The sequence below is a fragment of the Macrotis lagotis genome, chromosome 1, assembly GCF_037893015.1.
Source record: "Macrotis lagotis isolate mMagLag1 chromosome 1, bilby.v1.9.chrom.fasta, whole genome shotgun sequence".
In the NCBI taxonomy this organism is placed as follows: domain Eukaryota; kingdom Metazoa; phylum Chordata; class Mammalia; order Peramelemorphia; family Peramelidae; genus Macrotis; species Macrotis lagotis.
This window is the reverse complement of record NC_133658.1, coordinates 576,379,077-576,402,535: the sequence shown is the minus strand read 5'-3', so window position 1 is coordinate 576,402,535 and position 23,459 is coordinate 576,379,077. Positions and strand designations below refer to the sequence as shown.

The 23,459-nt window shown below is 35.8% G+C and overlaps 1 protein-coding gene across 1 annotated transcript; it reads right to left on the bottom strand.

The window, feature by feature from the left end:
- Nucleotides 1-1,005: 1,005 nt before the first annotated feature.
- LOC141507203 (cystatin-A5-like) lies at nucleotides 1,006-20,591 on the bottom strand. The gene is made up of 3 exons (XM_074214647.1): nucleotides 20,462-20,591; nucleotides 3,995-4,096; nucleotides 1,006-1,222 (listed from the first exon to the last, which is right to left on the bottom strand). The coding sequence occupies exons 1-3, from the start codon at nucleotides 20,522-20,524 to the stop codon at nucleotides 1,094-1,096; spliced, it is 294 nt and encodes a 97-aa protein (XP_074070748.1). The 5' UTR covers nucleotides 20,525-20,591; the 3' UTR covers nucleotides 1,006-1,093.
- Nucleotides 20,592-23,459: the final 2,868 nt, after the last annotated feature.

The window sequence follows — 23,459 nt, the reverse complement described above, 5'->3', positions numbered from 1 at the left end:
CCAGGTACTCCTGACACCAAGGCTGGTGCTTTAACCACTAGACCACCTAGCTGTCACAGGAATGACTTTTTTTTTAAAACTATGACTCAGTTCTCTGTATATTTTAGAAATGAGTGCTTTGACAGATTCATTATTTGTAAAGATTGTTTCCCAATTTACTACATTTCTTTTCATCTTGGTTACAGTGGTTTTATATCTGCAAAAGCTTTTTAATTTAATGTAATTGAAATCATCTAGTTGGTTTTTGGTGATGTTCTCCAACTCTTCCTTAGTCATAAACTGCTCCCCTTTCCATAGATCTGACAGGTAAACTAGTCCTTGATCTTCTAATTTGCTTATAGTATTGTTTTTTATATCTAAATCCTGCAACCATTTGGATCTTATCTTGGTAAAGGGTGTTAGGTGTTGGTCTTATCTAAGTTTCTTCCATACTAACTTCCAATTTCCCAGCAGTTTTTATTAAAGAGGGAGTTTTTATCCCAATGGCTGGACTCTTTGGGTTTATCAAACAGCAGATTACTATAATCATCTCCTGCTTTTGCACCTAGTCTATTCCACTGGTCCAACACTCTATTTCTTAGCCAATACCAAACAGTTTTGATGACTGATGCTTTATAATATAATTTTAGATCAGGTAGGGCTTAGCCCCCTTCTTTTGCACTTTTTTTTATTAAATTCCTGGAAATTCTTGACTTTTTATTTCTCCATATGAATTTACTTACAATTTTTTGCTTGGCAATTCTTTAGGGTAACCTAATGTTCCTTGACTATTTGAAAACCAGTATCTGCTATAGGATGAGCTGAGATGTAAAATGATTTAAAGCAAATAATTTCAGAATCGATTAAAAATTTTTAATTGATATCTTTTGTTTTTATATCACTCTATTTCTGAACATTTTCTTTCCCCTTTTCTCTATCCAGTGAGCCTTACCTTATAATAATAAATAATAAGAAGTAAAAGAGGGAAGATTAAACTAATCAATAAATCATCCAAGTCAAAAAATCAACTTTTAGAAGATTCATATTTAATTTTAATTGGGCTTATTGATACAGGATATTCAAGAAAGCATCAAAAGCATTCTGGATTATGCTTCTAAAAGTAAGTCACTTCATCATCCTTAGTTTTGCCAGTCTGGAAGTCCAACAGCTTTATTGGCTCGTTTTTTTGAGGGATTGGTTCTACTATTTTCAAGTGTGCATATTGATCATTTCCCATAAATACCTGCAAATAAAGAGAAGTAGGGAATTAATCACATGGATTCCCACCACCTCTTAACTTCTCAAGAGTCATTGTATACCATTTCTGTTTTAGGTATGAGTTTTGACTAGATGACCTCTGATGTGAATTTTTTATTTTTATTCTAACCTATTGAGTCTATTCATGCTCTGAAAAAATATTCTAGCAGGAAGTAACAGAGAGATCACTTAGTTTTATTTTTAAAGCTAAGGGACTTGGGATTCACAAAAGTCTAAAGAACTACAGTAATATTCAGACAGGCACCAGTACAATTTAGTTTGTAAGATCTTATATATAAAGCTGGAAGAGCCTTTAGTCCAATCTATTGATTTTGTGGTAAGGTTCAGTGGGTTAGTCACTTATCCAGTATTTATAAACTACTTATAAGATGCAATAGATAGAATGATGGGCTTGGAGATAGGACATTTCCTGTCTGCCTCAGTTTCCTCTCCTGATTTCTTTAATCCCCAAGGATAGTTGTCAGGATTAAATAACATAACATTTACAAAGAATTTAACCTGGTGCCTGGCAAAGAGTAATTCTTTTAATCGATACTTGTTTGTTACATCCCAAATCCAGGGTTGTTTTCATTAGACCACAGCTGACTCCAGTTGTTAAGGACCTGGATTTTTGAATATCTAAACAACTTTTAATAACAGAGTCAAGTACTGTTTTGAATTTGAATTTTGTCTCTGTCCTAAAGTTTGATTTATTTTTAAGGATTTTATTTTCTGAAATGTGCAGAAAAAAAGATCATGTGCCATACAAAAATATATATTCCCCCTTCTTTATTTTAACCCAAGCATTGTGGCCCTTGCATATGTTATGGCTTCCTTCCAAAGTTGAGTTCCTTGAGGGATAGATAGCCCTATTTTCTTACTCTATTGATATGTTGTATTTTATTGTTGTATTTTATTTCCCATCCTTTCCACACAAATCTAACCTTTAGCAAAAGAGAGTAAATGAAACCAACATAAAGGCTAAGGCTAGGTAGTGGTTTGGATTGGTAAATCACATAACCACTGTAGTCCCCAAGTAACTCCCTAAGACCAACAACAAAATCAATAATTGGGTTCCAGTCTGTGTTGGTAAAATCACTTAATCTCTCAAGTAGGAAATGTCTCTTATCTCAGTTGTAAGGATCAAAATGAGAGAATATTTATGAAGCTCTTAGCAGCACATAGTTGTCCTTTTAATTCTTCCTTTCTTCCTATGCTGCAGCAGATGCTCCTACCTGGCTGACATGTCCTTTATAGCACCTTAATACAGCCTCTTTAACTCAACTGACATAGGTCTACTGCTGTACCTTAAATATAGAAATACTTGGATCCATCTTATTTATATTTTATAGGTATCTCTAACCACAATCCTCAAAATGACCAAGTTGTTCCCAGTTGTGCGTCTGTCCACTGCTGACTCTATTGAGAGTCTCTATGGTCATAAATTTCTCTTTAAATTATGCTGTAGTATAGAGAGTGCTGAGTTTGTATCTGGAGAGGGTTCATAACCTCTTAAATTTACCAGTTGTATGATCCAAGGTAAGTCACTTAACCAGCTGAGGCTCCAAGCAACTCCTCTGAGTACTCAACAAAATCAATAGATGAGTTTAGATTTGTGCTAGTAGAGAGGGTTCATAGACCCAGAATATACTACTATAATAAAAATCCATCATGAATTCAGATAAAATTCCCCAAATATGTATAGGATTTGGAAAAAGAAAAATATACATCAGTGATCTTTGATAAGGTGATATTTGAAATTCTGGGTGCCAATGAAATTGCTTACGGTTCATGGTGACCTGATTCTCACATTTTTGAGGCTCTGATATAAGCAGAATGCTTACTCTCCAAAAACATATAATCTAGTTGTTGGATTCAGGACATAACCTTAGCAACCTTATTTTGGAGACTTTCGTGTCATGAAAGACTCAGTACCTTGGGAATTTTCTCACTTTTATCTTATCGTTTCAATACAGGAAAACCTGGGACAAAGTATTGATACCCAAGACTTACTCTCTACCTGCAAGCATGCAAATCACAATCTTATGGGCTAACATTTTATTAGAGGAATTGTAAACTCAAATGGAATTCCCCAAAGGAATAATTATGAGTATATTAAGTATTTATGCAAATTCTCAGAGTCACAGTCTTAAACATGAGGGCTTTCCCTGATGGAAACTCATTTCTGTGAATCTTGTCTTGGCTATATTTCTCTCCTGTTGCCTGGCTATTCAAAGTGATGGGCTAGTGAGAGTCTTTATCATTCTCTTATTTTCTTCCTCTCTCATTCCTCCTCAATTCACTATTCATTCTTTGGTTACCACATCTCCGGTTCAATATAAGTACAATACCTATCAGGTTAATTCTCCTTTTCTCCCCATGTTGATATGAATCTCTTCCCAAGACTCTTCCTCCTTTCTGTCTTCTTCCCTTTATCTTGGTTTCCATGACATCATTATATTTCCCCTGAGACAGACACCATTTCCTCCAATTTTTCAAATGGGCAGGGGAAAAACTATCCCAAAACTTTATATATATATATATAAATATATATATATATATATATACATATATATATACATATATATATTTATATATACACACATATATATGTGTGTGTGTGTGTGTGTGTGTGTGTGTGTGTGTGTGTGTGTGTATATATATATATATATATATACACATATATTCAAATAGAAAAAAAAGTCCAACAACAATTGAGTAGTGTATTTTAGAGTTAAATGACATGTTGAATACTGACCTTTACATAATACATGAACCCGGCAACCACTTGACTTTTGAAACTTACAGCTTTAAACATCTCACATTTTCCATTGATCTTTTCCTCAAACTTTGGTTTTACCTTAGGAAATGAAAGGAAAGTAAGGAATTTAGTGGTTATCTGAAAGTAATATTATTTTGATCTACTCAGTGGTCAATGCAATACTAGCAACAATGGAACCTTTAGTCAAATCCCTCTTTTCACCCCAATTCATTAAACAATTAATAAATGATTAAAAAAATAAATTTTTGCTCAATGTGTCTAATTCATTGTTCTTGGTGCTGAGAATAAAAAAAATTAAAAAACAAAACAATAACCCAAAAACCCACAACCAGCCTCTAATCTCAAAGAATTTATATTCCATTGGGAGCAACACAGTATTTGTCCAAATTAGCAAATACATAAAAAAATTTCAAAAGGAAGGAATCGGTTGCAACAGAAATTATTTCTTCTAAACTTGGAATAAATGATTGATTGATAGATGAATTGACCACATGATGGGTGGTTAATGTTTCCTTACGGGCTGCAATGCACATTTTCTGGTCAGGATTCTATAAATCTCTGAGTTGCTAAGAATCCTAACATAGAATTTCAGAATCTTATCTGGAAAATACCTTAGGGATTAAGCTATACTTACTCCTGCCCATGACAGAAAAACAACCCCCAGTATATGACATATCTAATGAGTTGAAGGGAAGTGTGGTACAGTAGATAGAGTGCTGGATTTGTAGCCATTGAACCTAGATTCAAATCTTGGCTCTGTCGTCACTACCTCTGTGACCTTGGACAAATTGCTTTATTTCTTTGAACCTTAGTTTTCTTTTCCATAAAATAAGGGAGTTTGATTAGACTGCTAAGTTCTCTTCCAGCTTTAAAATTTATGATCCCATGTTTCTCTAGCTTTTTGTTTAAAGAATTCCAATAAGGAGGGACAGTGGCAGGGTAAAGAATATTACCTTTAGAGTGATTCCTATCCTCCCTCTGATCCTTACTATGTGTGATCTTTTACTACTCACCCAAGACCTCAGTTTCCTTATATGTAAAATGAGGATGTTGGACTAAATGATCTCTGAGATCTTTTCCAACTCCAGATATATGATACTATGACCTTTTCATTCTACTTCTAGATAGTTTATTTCAAGCTTAAATTTGCCATTTTTTTCAACTTTACCCATTGCTATTGGTTCTGTCTTCTGGGGTCAAACAGATCAAATCACATCCCTCTCTATCCTTTAAAGTACCTGAAGACATCTTTTATGGTTCTAGTGAGTCTTCTCTTCTCGATGCTAATCAACCAGTCAGCATTTATTGAACACCTGTGCTAGGTACTGGGGGTGCAAAGACAAAAACATGAAATAATCCCTGTTTAACCTGCAGAAGAAAAAGATTCATTTTAGCACCCAAATTTCAGGTGCAAGTTACCTGATCATTGTCATCCTTTTCTTTTTATTCAGTCATTTCAGTGGTGATTAACTCTTCATGACACCATTCAGAGTTTTTGTTTTGTTTTTGCCAAATATACTGAAGTGGTTTGCCATTTCCTTCTCCAGCTCATTTTACAGATGATGAAACTGAGGCAAACAGATCAGTGACTTGCCGAAGGTCACATGGCTAGTTTCTGAGGCCAGATTTGAACTCAAAAAAATGAGTTTTCCTTACTCCAGATCCAGTGCTCTTCCTACTGAGTCACCTATTTAACTGCTCTAAATTTGCAAAGCTCTTTATTTATATTAATTCATTTGACATTGTCTTCAACTCAGAATTCAATAAATCAAGAGGCATGGCTGGAAAATATTTTAAAAAATTAATTAGCATCAACTGATAAGTAACTGGACACTTGTATGACACAGTGGATAAAGCTTGGAATCAGGAAGACTCAGTTTCTGTCTCAGACAGTTGCTAGATTTATGACCCTAGTTAAGTCACTTAACCATGTTTATCTCAGTTTCCTCATCTGTAAAATAAACTGGAGAAGGAAATGGCAAACCACTCCAGTATCTTTGCCAAGAAAGCCACAATTGAAGAATCAGATATATCTGAAATGGCTAACAACAATGATGGGCATTTGCCAAGTGGCTAGCAATGTGTAGGATGGAAGAAGATACACACATGTATTTTGAAGAAGTTTTTATATACATATATACTCCCAAACATATATGTCTATATATTTACATACACATATATATCCATCAACCTATCTAGTATCCTTAGAGGTCAAAGAAATGGAGCTTCAGGGTTGTGAAAAAAGATCCTCAGTTTGTATTTTATTCAGTATCAGGATGAGCCTATCTAGAAAAAAATCTCCACCATCTTAATGCTCACCAGAATATTCTGTTGGGATTAACTACAGAGAAACTATTTCCACCAGAACAAATCTGACATTTGGCAACTCAGACAGTAAGGATAACAATTTCCAAACTAGAGTTAACACATTCTTCCTCTTATCACTTGACTGCCTGTCAATATTACTTATCATCTGACTGCCTGTCACTCTTCCAAATAAGGAAAGCTGCTGAGTCTATCAGCCCACAGGTCTTTTTGCCACTAGAAATATTACCATAAAAATATAAAATATATAACACACATATAAATGTATTCACACATGTATTTAAGTAGCAGCTTCTATGTGAAGTCTTGCCAACTGCTTAGAGTACTTTCACTTCAATTGACAGTGTACTTACTTTGTATAAATTCATTCATATGCAGCTTTTCTTTCCTAAAAGAATGTAAGCTCCTTGGGGGCAGAGAATTTCATTTTTTGTCTTTATGTTCCCAGATCTTAATAAATACTTTCTGAGCAATAGTTACTGTATGACCCTGAGTTAAGTCATTGCATATCCTGAAATACTTTCCATGGCCTCTGTCTTTTGGACTCCCTAGTTTCCTTCAATACTTAACATAAATGTTATCTTTTGCATGAGTTCTGTTTCTAGTGCTCACAGTTGTTAGTGCTTTTCTATCTGATGTTAACTTTTTTTTTTTAGTATATTTGCTTGTATATACTATATCTGTAATTGTCAGTTTCCTTGTTAAAATATTGACAATGAATGCTTGCCTGCTTGCTTCACTCCTTTGGGCCTCAGTTTCCAGGTATTTGGACTAGATAACCTGAAAGTCCTTTAACATTCTCTGAGTAGAGCTAATAATGGACTCTTAAAGTGTTAGAACTAGAAGCAGGCTTGGAAATCATTAAATCTAGCTCCTATGTTTTTTCACAAGGAAATTGATGCTCAGAGAAATAACACATCCATATTCACCTCAGTCTTTGCTCTTGACTAATAAAAGAATAATAAACATGTACATGGCAACTAATAGATTAGATTGAATGGAAGTATGGATGCAATTATAATAGGCCCCCTGCTGCCTTTGAAGATACACTTACAGACACATTAGCACCCATATGCACAAACAGATATACAGACATGAGAAGCAGTGTGAACCAGTGTAAAGAAGACTGCTTGGGAGTCAAGAAGATCTGAGTTTAAATCTTGCCTCTGGTATATTGTAGCTACCATGGCCAAATCACTGTATCTTTCAGTGCCCCATAAATTTCTAAAATATTATGCATGAGTTGCTGACCTGTATGGATGGAAGGAGTTTTCATTATTTTCTCACACTAATGAAACCACAGTCCAGATTTTTAAAAAATCATATAGATATTCATTTATATACAAATGTGTGTGTATGAATGTGGATTTACAATCTTTCACTCCGTGAATATGTACTAAGACTCTATAATATCTAGGCACCTTATGAAGTGTTAGAGGTGCAAATAATGTGAATGAAACAATCCTTATACACAAGGAACATATATTCTAATGAAGTATACTAATACATATTTAAGTATAGCTATATTAGATATGAGGTAGTTTGAGAAGAGGAGAGTATTGGTAATTGGAGAATTCTGAAGGTTTCCTCATCCACATCAAGTTTTGATATCTTGTGAGTCAGTATAAGAAATCAAATAGGAAGTTTTGAGGAGTTTTGTGGAAGTCTACAAATGACACATGATGGCTGTCAGATAACACAGAGACTATGACCAAATACTTAACCCTATAAAAGAAAAGGAAAAAAAATCAGACTACTTCTCTGGTATGAAGACATGGTCAAAGAATTTTACATGGATTTTCTGAACTATGGGAGTATTGTTCTCCTAACCCCTATGATGTGGCAGGAATAACTATGGAAGGTATTGCTTGAGTTAACAGAAGAGAGTGATTCCATGAGGAGTGAAAGCATTCCAGGCATTGGGTAGAGCGAAGTCAAAGATTGAAGATGGAGTGTTATATGAGTAATAGAAAGAAGGCCAGGCTCATTGGATTGCAGAATGTAGAATGATGAGTAATAGGGAATAAAACTGGAAAGATGGGTAATAGGGTTTTAAAGCTTTAAATAGACTTAAAATTTTATCCTTGAAGTAATAAGGAGCCGCTAAAGCCAATTGAGGAGTGGCATTCAGGATCTTAATTGGAAAATTGCTTTGGCAACAGTATGAAGGACAGACTAGAATGGTGAGAGCAGAGAGAGAGGAAGACCAATTAGGAGACTGTTGTAATAATCTGGGAAAAAGATGATGTGAACCTCAACCTTGGTGGTAGTTCTATGAGTAGTAAGAAGGAGTAGGCTATAAGGATTGTTATAGAGTTAAAAATAGCAAGATTTAGTGAATGATTCAATAAATGGCCTGAGGAAGGGTGAAAAGATGGGGGTAATGCTGAGGTTTCAAACCTGAGAGACTGGTAGAGCAGTGGTACCTTCACTAGAAATGGGCAAGTTTGGAAAAGGACTTTGGGAAATAGATAATGAATTTGAGGATACCAGTTTGGACATTCTGAAGAAGATAACATTTCCTACACTACAACATATGTCATTGCATTACTGTTTTTTAAAATTTCTATTTGTTTTTATTTATGGCAAAGGGGTTAAGTGATTTATCCAAGATCACCCAGCTAGACAATTAAGTGTCTGAGACTGTGTTTGAACTCATGTCCTCCTCACTTCACCTTGGTGCTCTATCCACTGAGCCACCTAGCTTCCTGGAACTGTTTTTTTTGGGGGGGAAGATTCTTGTGGAATGTGAAACCAACTTGTCTGAAACCTAGGGCCCTGTCAAAATTCTGGGTACTTTCTTAGCAGACACCTGGATCAAGCTCTGGCTGATTTGCTGCTAGGGCTCTTTTCTCCTTGAAGAGGCTCTTTCTTCTCCCTTTAACCAATCCTACCTGCCATCATAATCTCTCTCTAATCTCTGCAGCAATCTTTAGTTCAAATACTGCTCTTTGTGGGTCTTTTAAGAATGGGTCAGGATTTCACTGGGTTGAGGGAGGAAATGAGACAGGGGCAGGATCATGGGGGCTGTGGTGGAGAGGGGTTAGGGTAGAACAGTGAGGCAAAGACGTGAGCAGTCGAATGATGAATTGTTTTACAGAAATATTTAAGGAAAGTTTCCATTGAGTATAGATTTAATAGAAGAGAGCCTTGAGTCACACAGGCCAACTAGTGGAGTGATTCAAGAGAGGGACGTTAAGGGCCTAGAGGGAAGAAGAAGGTAACTAGGGAGGAATGGAGGGAGACATATTGATGGAAACATTTCCTGTCCCCCTTTATGAGTTGGATATAGATGAGAAAAGAGGATGAATAAAGATAAGAGTCAGGTGTTAGTTCCAGGTGAGAGTATTATTGATGCCTCTGACAGGGATCCACTGGAAAAGGAGAGTTAATTTACGGAAGGCTTATGAGTTCACTTTTTTCCTTGGTGAGTCTGATTTGACAGTATCATGTCTGATTGGAAATGATTCTTAGGTAGCTAAAACTGAGGAATTCGATTTTTATTGGGGAGAAAGAACTAGACTCAGAATTTGGAAGTCAATCAGCATAGAGGTAATAATTGGAAGCATGGTAGAGGAAGAGAATATTAGATATACAAATAAAGCATTTCCCATAAATCAGAAACTGTGGTAAGTGCTGGGGGTACAAATATGAGCAAATAAGACAGAAAAGACAATGCATAAATGCTGAAAAGTGGAAGTAGAGGGAGGGAGAAAGATCATTCAATTGGCTGCAAGATGGACGGAGAGTGGAAGAGAAGTATAGGGAATGGATGGAGCCAGGAGAGGATGGCTGGGACCTCACAAAATGGTGGTCCAGACTAGGGAATCACTATTCAGTAGGGTGGGCCTTATGATAAGAGATTGCTCCAGGATGAGATCAATGTTCAATAGGTAAAATACAGAGAATGAGTTGATCTGGAAGTAAAGAGAAAATAGTTGAAGTCTGAGGCTTGGAGAATACTGTAAAATTAAGGTTCAGAAAAAAGAGGGAAGAAAAACAAAGAGGATCAGATAGGAGAACCAGAGAATGTAGTGCAACAGAGCCAAGTAGAGAGAATTTTGCTTGAGAGGAAATGATCCCACTCTATTTTTTTTAAGAGGTGTGAATTTATGGTTGCCACGTGGTGAAGATCTGCATGGACTTGATGTATTGATTAGATTTTTTCTTTTTTATTCTTTTTTATAGAGGAAAGGAGTAAAAGGGAAATAAATTTGATGGAAATGACAAAACACACCAGATTTTAAAAGAGGGGTGATTATTTGTCTAATAATGTATAGAGGTTAAAGAGAAGGAGGACCAATCCTGACTTGAAGATTAGAATGGCAAAAAGTCTTGGTAGCCTAGAATAGTGAAGTCAGTATTAAACGTGACTGATCACAGAGTCTGGAGTGGGTAGGGCAATAATGAATTAATGAAATGGGAGAGGTTGAGTGCTTGGAGGTCCTATTGTGGGTGAAAAGCAGGTTCAGCAGGTATGGAAGAATGGATGAGGTGACAGGGAAAGAAGCTGAAATCCAAAAGGGGAAGGATCTTCTTTGAGATCTGAAGGGTGGATCAATATCCAGGGATGAGGAAGTCCAGGGTGGGTCCTGCTAGGCTGTGCCAGTTATTTGCATGATGTTGAAGTAGGTACACATGCTTTGCTGGTAGGGTCATATGTCTAGAGCTGGAAGAAACCTCAGAGAGAGGTCAAGCATTCTAACCTCTTCTTTTATATAAATGGGAATTTTAAGCAGAGGGAGTTAAAGACTTTGACTAAAGACATAGGTAGCTAGTGTCAGAGGTAGGATTTGAACCACATCTCCCAACTCCAGAATTGCCATGCTTTCTCATGTACTGCCATATGTTATTCAGGGGTCAAGTGTAAACTGTGAAATATATTGAATAATTTAGCACTCAGACCTTTGCTATTAAAAAATGAAGAGCTTGTTTAGTTGAAACTGACCCATATTGGTTCTTTGTCTTGGTCATATTCATCTGTCAACCAACTATCTACTATCTGCTTCACTCAGTGCTCTGTAGACTTGACTTCATGAAAGAGACCATAGATGATCATGAGAGAATCACAGGGTACTAGGAACAACTGCTACACTTTAGTAATCGAACTAGGGGATTACCCAACTGTAGGTCCAACCTGTGCTGTAATCTTTAGTTAATTCTCACAGCTTCCTAATGGCTCATCAGGTGGCAGTCTTTTTAGGCAATTCATATTTAATGAACGTTATTATTAATAAAATAGGAACTCTCATTATTATTGATTTTACACAGCATATCGACATTCAGTAGAATCCTGAAACTGAAACTGAAGTACTCTGGCTACATAATGGGACTCATTGGAAAAGAACCAGATGTTGGGAAAGAATTAAAGTAAAAGGAGAAGAAAAGGACAGAGGATGAGATGAATGATATCATAGCAGCAATGCACATGAGCTTGGACATAGTTCAAGAGATAGTGGAGGATAGAGAGGTCTGGTGTGCTGAGGTTCATTAGTTGAACAAAACCAAAATGTGTGATATTTCTCAGGTAAACCTGACAGACATGGGCTGACTTGTACTTAGTTTCTGAAATGTCTTTCACATTGCATTTCTGTTTTAAACGTTGCTGTGGTTAAAGAAAAAACAATTATTGCCTTAATATTTTTATTTCTACTTACCCTTTGCTTCTCTAAAGATGCATCTTCCTTCCTAAACCCAAGACTTCATATTCTTCTAAATTCCCTAGCTTATCATTTCCTCTACTACAGCAATATTCCAACCTTATATTGTTTAAGTACTTTTAGTAGTCCAAAACAATATTTTTAATATTCCTGACAGAAGGACGTAATTTCCATATTTTTCTTTTTTGGTTAAATCCATTTTAGTTTTAACTTTGTCTGAGATCATGATTACTACTCCTAATTCTTTACATAATACATTCTACTCCTGATCTTTATTTTATCATTGTATGTATCTCTCATTTTTATACATTTCCAAAAAGCTACATATTATTGAGTTCAGAATTTTAATCTATTATTTCCATTTTATGGGTGAAACCAGCTATTTCACATTCTAAATTATAATCAGTTGTTTATTTTCTCCTTCCTGTTTTTTTAATTGCCTTTACGCTATTCCTATCCCTCCTGATTCCTCTGCTTCACTTCTACCCCTTACCTTGTCCTCCTATTCATTAACCTATCCTCTTTCAAGAATCCCACTTTCATCTTCTCCCCACTCTCTATCTCCTTATGCTCTTAATTACCCTCTTAATTCTTTCTGAATTTAGAAGACTTAATATACTTTATGCAGTATACTATATATAAGTATATATGCATATATGTAGTACCCTCTTTAACAGATTCCAGAACTACCAGTCCTCTTCCCCATCTAATTCCTCTGTATCTGTTTTCTTATCTCATTTGTATGAGATAATTACTCTTTTTTCCATATATATATATATATATATATGTATATATATATATACATATATATATATATATATATATATATGGTTTACTTTTCAACTATATAAGAAGGTAACAACTTGTCCTTATTGTAATTATTTATCATTGCAATTAGTCTTTGATGTTTACCTTGTATTTTTCTTGGATCTTATATGTCAAATACCCTAAATTCGGGTCCTTTTGCAACAAAATTTTTAAAGTCTGGCCATTCATTGAACATCCATTTTTTTTCCATTCAGGAATATTTTCTAATCAGGTTTTTCACTATTTTTGTTTGGGTATCATGGGGATACATCTTTAGTCACATGTTTATGTTAACTTAAGAATGTTATTATATCTACATCACTGGTGGGTGGATAGAGAAGTTGGACATAGATTATCTTTGTTTCTGAGGGTCCCAAGAAGACAGAAAGGATTCTAGTCCCTTCTTAATACTGGGGTGAATCTGGGTATAAAGTTTGGCACCAATCTTCTAAGATTACTTGTGAATGCAGAGGAACTGCAACACTGTAAGGGGAGGGTTGGATTTAGAATTCAGCAAACCTTGCACAAACTAGCTTTGAAACATGACTTGGACAATTATAACCTGTGCGACTCTGAGCAAGTGATTTCACCTTTTTGGCGCTCAGTTTCCTAATATGAAAAGTTTGGATTAAGTGATTCTCAGGTGTTTTTAAGCTCTGAATCTAGAATCCTATATAGGGGGAAATAGTACCTCCAGAGAAGGTCCTAATTAAGGACCAGTGTACCTATAGTCATTATACTGGCAAAGGTTGTGACAGGTGATTTTTTTTTAAACAAAAACTGTATGGTTAGAGAGGTTGCAATCTGTTTCAGAGGATTGACTATCCAAGTTACAGTCTTGCAAGAGTATTCAGTACCCACTGGCTTATCATTGAGTCAAACACCTCAAGGCTACCACTGAAAGAACATATGTCCCCACACTAGTCTGATCTAGACTAAATTTACAGGATTAGACCGGAACTACACTGGCCTTGATCATGTTGAAAGTCAAATGGATATTTGCTTCACCACATTTAAGTGCTCTTTAGTCAGGGCAATTAGTGAGGGCAGCCTCCCTGATGAGCCATGTGACTGTCTGTTCTCATTGGAGAAGAGGAAGCAAAGCAATCAAACTTGCTTTATTCTTTCCTATCTTTTTTCTTTTTCTTTGTTTTTTTTCCATTGCTGTTTATGGATTTCTTAGAATCATAGAATTTCATCTTGCAAGTCATCTAGTCTAACATTCTCTTTTTACAGGTTAGGAAATTGAGGTCCAGAGAGTATAAATGATTTGCCTACAGTTCAGGCAATAAGTGTCTATTTTACACTTGCTATATGCATGACCCTGTGTTAAGTTCTGGGAATACAAAACAGGCTTCCTTTTCCCCCAAAAGGAAATTTAATTCAATATATTGTCATCATCATCATCATCATCATCATCATCATCATCATCATCATCATCAGTCTCTCATTTTCCAGTTACTTCTGCATATGTCTTATTTCTTTTGCGGGATTCTAAGTTCCTATATATAAATTTTAGATGCTATGTAAAAATTCAGTGCGTGCCAATATTTAAATTCATCTGCAATTAGTGTGAGTACCTAAAGATATAAAATTCCCAACAGAGGACCTAGATGAATAGAAGACAAGAGATTACTAAGTTCCTTAGACAAAGAAATATATGAATGGTCTTTAACATCTTAAGATTGAAACTGTTTAAGATTCAATTTTGTTTTGATAATTTATGAATCTCTGTGGGCATTCTCTCCAAAAGTGCAGATCAAAACCAAACATTCATCTTTGTCCATTCCTGTCTATCCATATTCACAGATGAAGTACTCATTCTTGATTTCTGCATGGTTTAAAAAACAACTAAACATGCAGACCATCCATCAGTTACCCTTCACTTTTCCTACAAGAGTGACTGTTGTAGTCTATTTTGGGAATTAGAGGCTCTCCTAGAAGAGGAAATATTGAACAAGAATGCTTAAAGTGGTTGATTTTTATATTACAAGTATTTTGATACCTACCTCAAACAAAGTAAGACTTGAAGTAGACTTGAGATAACCAGGTGACATGAGGAGAGGAGAGGGAATCAAGAGTAGATGGTTACAGAGGAGAGAATATATCATTGTCTAAGTCCCTGGAGGTTCAAAGATACAACCAGGACTGATTGTCCAGAGTAGGGTCGCTGGACCTAGAATGATGACCATCAGGCTATGACAGTAAGGAAGGAGTTGAGAATTCTGAGAAAGGCTGCTTTCTGAAACTGGCACATTCATACTACAATCAGCTGCCATTTTCCCAAGGTATAGGGATCTCCCAGTTCTGACTTCTGAACCAGAAATACTTACTACAGAATAAATTAATCATTTAAAATGACTGAAGGGCAATGGAAGGGGATGGATGCCGAATTTACAACAGAAAATGCATCCTAAGTGTTAGAGATTAAGGAGATGCTGAGATAAAATCAAGGAATGTTTTCCCGTCTTCCACTCGCAAAAATGTGGTGTGCATATTCTCAGCATGAAAGATTCTAACATATCCTTTCTCATATAGAATATCCAGAAAAGAAATAGGACAGAGGTGCGAGGAAGGAGGATGAGGGTATGTCTAGAGCAGAGGCAGCCTTTCTGCACCATGTAACTTTTGTGGCCCCCCCAAAGAGTCTTTTTGGACCACATTGGCCCACTTCCTTCTCATGATCAACTATTTCTTTTGTCAAACATACCCTTCGTATCCCTTCTCTGTAATTTTTCATTGGTAATGTACCAAATGGTGAATGCCTACCCACTCCCACGAAATACTTTTCTATTCTTCCTTAGTGACCTTTAGGTTTAATTATTTTGAATTATGTGCATTATATATTCTATAATGCATAGTTATGTGTATCATTAGAATAGAAGTGTTAAGAGAATGATCACTAATTCAGGAAACTAATTGGGCTTATTTAAATATTGTGTAATTTCCAAAATTCAAGCCTACTCTCTTTTTTCTCCCCCTCTTCTATTCTGGACCTGGTTCATCATCCATCTCCAATGCCTGTTAGAGATGGATATACTGATAGACCAACTCTATAGTCCACCTATCCATTTAACTATCTATTATAGTCTATTCATTGGACAATCTTCATTTGCTTGTGTTTTTTCTTGTGATTATGGATTTCTAAGACTGCAAATATTCCAGGGTTTGATGCAATCTGCATTGCAACAGGAGTACCTGGAAGGTCTTACCATCTTTAGATAATCCCATTTCTAACTGAACATCTTTCATGATAATGGCATATTGTATTGGCAGCTGTTAACTCAAGTCAACATTAAAGTTTATTATCATTATTATTATTATGTAAGTCACATTACAGAATATAAAATGTGCAAGGTCTTTCAATGAATGTCTCATAATTTATTTCTGTTCCCTGAACTCATAAAGGCAAATTTAGGAGCCTCCACAGGGACATTTGGCCAAGTACTTCTTTTGCTTAAATGAAAAATTAGACTTTAAAAATATTTTCAGGTTAATTTCTCATCTAAAATGGTCTCTTTACCTTTTGGGAGGGCAAGTACTTAATGTTTCTCCATAACTAGCACAGTGCTTTGCATATATAAAGAAGACTCTTAATGCTGAGCAAATGAAACAATCTCTGGCTATCACGAATCTGCAATTGTTCAGGGTGAGACTGATTGAACAATCTTAGAAACATTCAGATCTGCTCCACGTACACTGTTGCTGTTGTTGTACTATAACCATGGGTACACTTAGCTGGACTTACAGACCCACTAGACTGGGAATTCATCTCTGACTCTGGCAGCAAAGGATATTTCCACTCGAATTTCATAATTACAACTTAAAATATTGAAAATACTGTCAACATCCCCTTTCAAAGCACTTGAAAAGCAACTTGCCATGGTGGATAGCACTCAGGACTTGAACTCAGGAAGACTGCATTCAAATCCTGCCTCAGACTCCAGGCTCTCTCTCTACAAACATGCTTCCAGCATGAAACTGGATCATAATTTGAAGTAAGCTGTCTGTTTGTAGGGTCTCTGCACTAATTGTTTTGTTGCATGTTCCCTGGAGAATTTCATTCACTGTACTCAATAAAATGTGAGGATAGTAATAATAGCTTATGTTTGATCCACAATTTATGGTCATAAAAGGCTTACTAGGTATTATCTCATTTTATTCTCACAAGGACCTTGAAATTCATAGCATATGTATTATATTTCTCATTTTCCTGAAAGGTGGCTTCCATTTAACTTTGGGGCAGTTTGTAATGTCCTAGAGATATGGGGAAGAAGACTTCCTGCTTGAATGAAATCATTTTCATGCTCTCTCTCTCTCTCTCTCTCTCAATCTCATATATTTGAGCTGAGATATCTTTGCTGTCAGATGAAGTTCATTCATATGTGTATTTTTGGTATATTCTGATCTATAAAACTTTTCAAAATTTCATTTGATGTCTTCCTTAGATAAATGGATTTACTTGCTATTTACTAATATGATAATCTTTTGTGTAACCAATATGTAGTGGGCCAGCACTAAGTTGGAGAGTTTAAGCTAAGGGTCTTAAGCTTTGCCCTTAAGTGTGACCAGGGAAGTGACATTCTTCTTCTTTTTTTTTTTTTAAGGTTTTTGCAAGGCAAATGGAGTTAAGTGGCTTGCCCAAGGCCACACAGTTAGGTAATTATTAAGTGTCTTAGATCGGATTTGAACCCAAGTACTCTTGACTCCAGGGCCGGTGCTTTATCCACTGCACCACCTAGCCTCTCCCCATTCTTTCTGAACTCAGATTTCTACATATAAACCAGAGATATTTAAGGAAAGTAAGTAGCTGGGTCTAATTCTATTCTAGTATCTCTTGAGGAGATAAGAGCTCCCCACCTTAGAGATTTTCCAGAGAAAAGTAGGCACAGCCTTTTTTCACAAAAGGCCTCAGATCCTATGTATCCATGACAATTCAGAAGTTGCATCTAGACATCCCATGTAGACGTATGAGGATACTGAGGACTAATTGAGTTCAAACTCGAGGTCAAAGATAGTAGATGGCCCAGTTGAGTCTAAAACCCATATCTCTGGATTCTCAGTTTAGTGCTCTTTCCCCTTTAGCATATTAAGTCCAATTATACATTTGATTGGAAATGACATAGATGTGATTGAAAATCAATGAGTCCACATTCACCCAAGGTGTTAGTCCAGGAACTCCCTTAACATCACTTCAGTCAAAGTCAGCATCCAAATGAAGAAAGGACCTGAGAGGTCACCTAGTTCAACCTTCTCATTTTTTTTTTTGTTTTTTGTTTTGCAAGGCAATGGGGTTAAGTCACTACCCCAAGGTCACCCAGCTAAGCAATTATTAAGTGTCTGAGGCCAGATTTGAACTCAGGTATTCCTGACTCCATGGCTAATCCACTGCTGTGCCACCTGGCCACCCTCAACCTTTTTATTTTTAAAGTGTAGAAAATTGAGGCCCAGTGGGCTTAAGAGTTTTGCTGTGAGGTCACAAAGACAGAAAAATTACATAGGCCTACCCCCTGCCTGGTTATTTAGTCATAACTAATGAAATGAAACATTCCCTTCCTATATTATTTCCTTCTGCCTGTATTTATAGTAAACTTCTATCTGTAGGTGACAACTTAGAAATACAAACTGTTTATCATCTTGTCAGAAAGGTTAAAATTATCAATACCAGAATCTATTTTATTGCTTGGAAAGTCTTTATATGTTGACTTTTTAGTCAGAGATCATTAATCTCTTTTGCAACTTGGCTTTTTTTGGTATATCATTTTGACCTTAAAAAAAACAAATAAGGTTATTCTAGTGATTTCAAAATGATATTAATCAAATTGTTAATAATTCTACAATTTATTTATGCATTGATTTTACCAAATAAAATTAGAAAAATGTCCTCAGAAACTTAGGTAATAATAAAAGACCCAAAGAACTAGAAGGGCCCTTAGAGATTCCTATTCTATCTAACCTCTCCATTTTATAGATTCAACAACAGAACTGGGATTAGATGCTGGTTCTAAAATATTAAACATCACATGATTAAAAAGATCTGAGTAGAAGTAATGACTTGTTTCATTCTATAGCATTTATATTTCCCATATCATAAAACCATTTTTTCCTTTTTTTCTTTGTATATTTTTAGTCTGACAAATCAGTGACTTCTTAGGGGTATCATATGTATACTTAAATCTTTTAAGTGGTTTAAATTAATTGACAACCAAAAGGATTATTAATGATTTAAAATAGAACAAACTCTCATTTTGCCAGTCAGCTTTTTATCCATGAACTAAACCAAATTATCTGTTTCTATTTATTTCATAAAATACAGAACACTATATAAATTAATTCTCTGCTGATAGGTGGAATTTTCCATATTTTCTAAAATTTGTGATTGCTAGATATATCCATTCTGCAGGTTGCCTTAAATACCCAGAGAAACACATATTTTATCTTTTAAATTGATGTCTTTTGGTTTTACATTTTTTTCACCCAGATCATCTTTTCTCTCTCTTCCCCCCAGTGAGGCATTCTGTGCAAGAGATTTTTTCTTAAAAAAGTAGAGGGGGGAAAGCAGCTCAACAAAAATCAACCATCATATTTGACAGTCTAGGATACATTCTACACCTATAGTCCATCAACTCTGCAAAGAAGAGAAGGAAGTATCTTCTCTACTCTTTACTGAGACCAGGCTTGGTTATAATAATTACACAGTATTCAGTTTTTTTGTCCTTTCCTTTTCAACTTATTGAATCATAAATTTAGAGTTGGAAAATGTATCAGAGACCACCTCCTACAATCCCCTTATTTTATATTTAAGGAAAACTGAGATCCAAGGGGATTAAGTGAGTAAAAAAATCAAACTGATGTTTTGTCCTTCATTTTCAAAGAAGAGCAAGACATCAGGGAGGTGATGTCATGACAAGCACATGATTTGAGTGACAGGGGCTGGGATAAGTCATCAGCCTTATATTCTCCTCCAGAGCCATCTAGGTCCAATGGACAGATATGAATCAGGATGACTGGAGATGTCCCTGGATGCAAGGCAATCAGGGTTAGGTGACTTGTCCAAGATCACACTGCTAATAAGTGGCAAGTGTCTGAGGTTGGATTCAAACTCCCATCCTCCTGACTCCAAGGCCAGTGCTCTATTCACTATGCCACCTAGCTGCCCTCCCAAGTTGATAGTAAGATTCAGATAGTAGGATTTGAACCCACTTTCTCTGACTTCTAATTCAGTGCTCTTATCATTGTACCAGATTCACAATTTTATAACCAACCTGTATGCTCTTTTTCCAGTTTCTGCTTACTTTGCCATCTCCTATGAATCTTTCTATGCTTCTCTAAATTCTTCATACTCATTATTTCTTATGGCATATGAATGTTCTATTTCATTTATGAATTATATTTGTTTAGCTATTCCCCAAATCAATGACCATCTGACTTTGTTTCCAGTTCCTTGATTCCACAGAAAATCCTGTGGTGGATAAATGATGATGAGAACATCATAGAGATGAGAGACAAACTTAAAAGCTTGAAAAAAACTTTGAAAAGACTAACATAATTGACAGAGAAAGAGAGAGAGAGAAAGATTGAGAATCAAACTATCAGAACCCATTATTTTCTTTCTTTTCATTATTTCCTTTCATAGAATGCACCATCTCACCTCATCAACAATCTTCTGGATTTCTGGAGTTGCAGGTTTAGCCTCACTTAAGCCTCCAAACATGATTTTGGTAGTGGCTGCTTTGCAGAAATAGATGCTGGAACTGAAATGATGAAATGGGTGATAAGGTTGAGCATCCTGACATGCCTTTTAAAGGGAGGCAGGCTCCTCTTACTTCGAGGGAGTGCAAGGGTATATTATAAGAAACTTTGCTTCCTGGGCTCTAAAATGATTTATTGCTCATTTGGTACTATGTGTTAATTTATGAACATATGTGTAAAAAGTCTTGTCATATAATAAGGTAAGTAGATGTCCCACAAAATCCCTTTTTAAAGTAGGTAAGGAGAAACAACCCCTCTGTTCTTAGAGTGAATGGTTCAGTCCAGTGGGACTTTTCAAAATTACTAATTAAACAAAAGGGGCGTGTCTAGTTTATGTTGATGGCAACAACCTCAAATTTCAGCTATATTTGTCTATTTTTAACAATGATAAATGTTCTTCTCTCTTACTCCCTTTCCCAAGGAATAGGTGAGACTTTGACCTTGAATGTTTCTCTAAAAAACTGATATTCTATGTGCTTATGAGGAAAAACCTTTATTTTAGAGTTTTTAAATGGGTTTTATTGCCTATTATTTAAATTTACAAGAAATCAAGCAGAGCGGTTCTTTCAACATATGTGAAGTTATATGGAATTCCCTTTAGGGCAGGGACTAAAGTTTATAATTTTGGATCTCTCTTCTCCATCCTGTTATAATGTTTAGTATATAGCATCAGCTTGATAGACTTAGTTTTTAGTTTTTTTTGTTTTTGCAAGGCAATGAGGTTAAGTGACTTACCCAAAGTCTCACAACCAAGCAGTTATTACGTGTCTGAGACCAAATTTGAACTTAGATCCTACTGATTCCAGATCCAGTGCTCTATCCACTGTGCCACCTAGTTGCCCCTACTTGGTACACTTTGAATTTAACATTCAATAATTAGAATTAATCAATGAATTTTATTAAGCACCTACTATGTGCCAGACAAGGTGTTAGGGACAGGAAAACAGAAAAAAGATGAATTAGTTCCTTCTTTCAAAAATTTACATCCTAATATGAGAGACAAGTGCATATATTAATATTTTTAGAGTAGATTTAAAGAGGATAATTTCAAATAAAACCAAAGTCATTAAATACAAAGTAACTGAGTTGGAGGGCACCAGAAGTTGGGGGGAATCTGGAATGACTTCATGTAGAAGGTGATGTTGAAGAAAAAGAGGGATTCTCTGAGAGGGCTGTGAAGGAGTAGAGAACAGGAATAAGTGACTTGTTCATAGCTGGGGAATGGGATGGCAAATAAAGAGAATAGGTGAGGTCAGTTTGATTGGAATGGCAAGTGAATGAAAGAGTCCATGCAATAAACCTAGAAAGGTGGCCTGGGGACAGATTATAAAGGGCTTTAGAAATTAGAGAACTTTGCAACTGATTCTAAAATAAGAGGGAATCATTGGGTAAAACCTTTGTTTGACAAATAATCTTTACTTCTTTTAAAGCTTAAATTCCCTAAAGCATTCTGTCTGCTCATACATTTTTCTTTTTCTTTTTAGCACTGTAACTTACTTCATTTTTTCCCAGTTACATAGAAAACTTTCAGCATTCATCCATTTGCCAGTTTATGAGTTTCTTATTTTTCTACCACCTTCCCTCTTCCTTCCCCATGGGAGTGAACAATCTGGAAAAGTTGCACATGTACAATCAAGTTTAACTTATTTCCATATTAGTCATTCTGTGAAAAGGAATTAGAACAAAGTGGAGACAAACCATGAAATGAATGAAAAAACATAAAATCTATGGTTAGTGATCTTTGTATTTCTTTGCTCATTTTGAACATTGAGCTCTGATCCTGGGACACAGTGTCTGGTCCCAGGCTTTCCATTATGGCATCTCAGGTATTCAGGGTTTGTTCTTTGCATTAGGGTTGCCTAACCCTGTCCCATCTGCTTCACTAGCATTTCTGAGCATGAGCTTTGCCCTCGGAGGTGGGGTTGGAATCCTCACTTCTGGCCTGTTCTACCAGTCATCCTCCTGAGGCAGGTTCTGAGCTGCACTGTGGCTAAGACCTTCCTGCTTGCTTCCCAGCTCTATTGACTATGCTGCGATATCCTCTTTTTAACCACATGAGATGATTTTTTTCTGAATCTCCTCCACGATATCTTAAGTTGAGAACTTGGTTTTTTATGGGTTCTGTTGCTTTAAGATCTATTCAGAGGTTTCATTAAAAGTTGTTTCAGAATTACTGGAATTTCCCATCTATGCCACCATCTTGGCCCCCCTTCTGTATATTTTTTAAAAAATATATTATTTTTATTTTTCTAGAAACTAGAATTTTTTTTAAAAACATAGTGTCTCTCTTGATACCCCTCCCCCATTCAGCAAATTTTAAAAAAGAAAAGGAAATCTTTCAAAATACAACTACATTGTCTTACAAGGCAAGTTCCCACATTGGTCCTGGCTGAAAATGTCTTTTTCTGCTTCTTACGTTCATCTTCTGTTGGAAGGTGAGAGGCATATTGCCTATTGATTCTTTGGGACTCATGCTTATTATTGCATTGTGTTGATAAAATTCTGAAGTTTTTCCCAGTTTTTTCTCTTTTAATCTTGTTATCATTCTACAAATTGTTCTTTTGTTAAAGAAGAAATACTTCCCTCTGTATCAGTTCATAAAAGTCATCTTGATTTCCTCTGAATTCATCATTTTTATCATTTCTTACAGTAAAAAACTATTCTACTATATTCAAATACCACAATTCACTTAGCCATTCTCCAGTAGGATGGTCCTTTAGTTTCCAATTTTATGGGTTACCATGAAAAAACTCTGCAATAAATATATTTACACATCTACATCTTTTTCTTCTTTCTTTGAGGTATGGGCTCCCAAAGTAGTGGTAGATGCCTGCAGGCTTAAATGGAACTTCTGTTTCCTAGTCTTGCCAAGTCTGTAGAAGATCAGACAATCATAG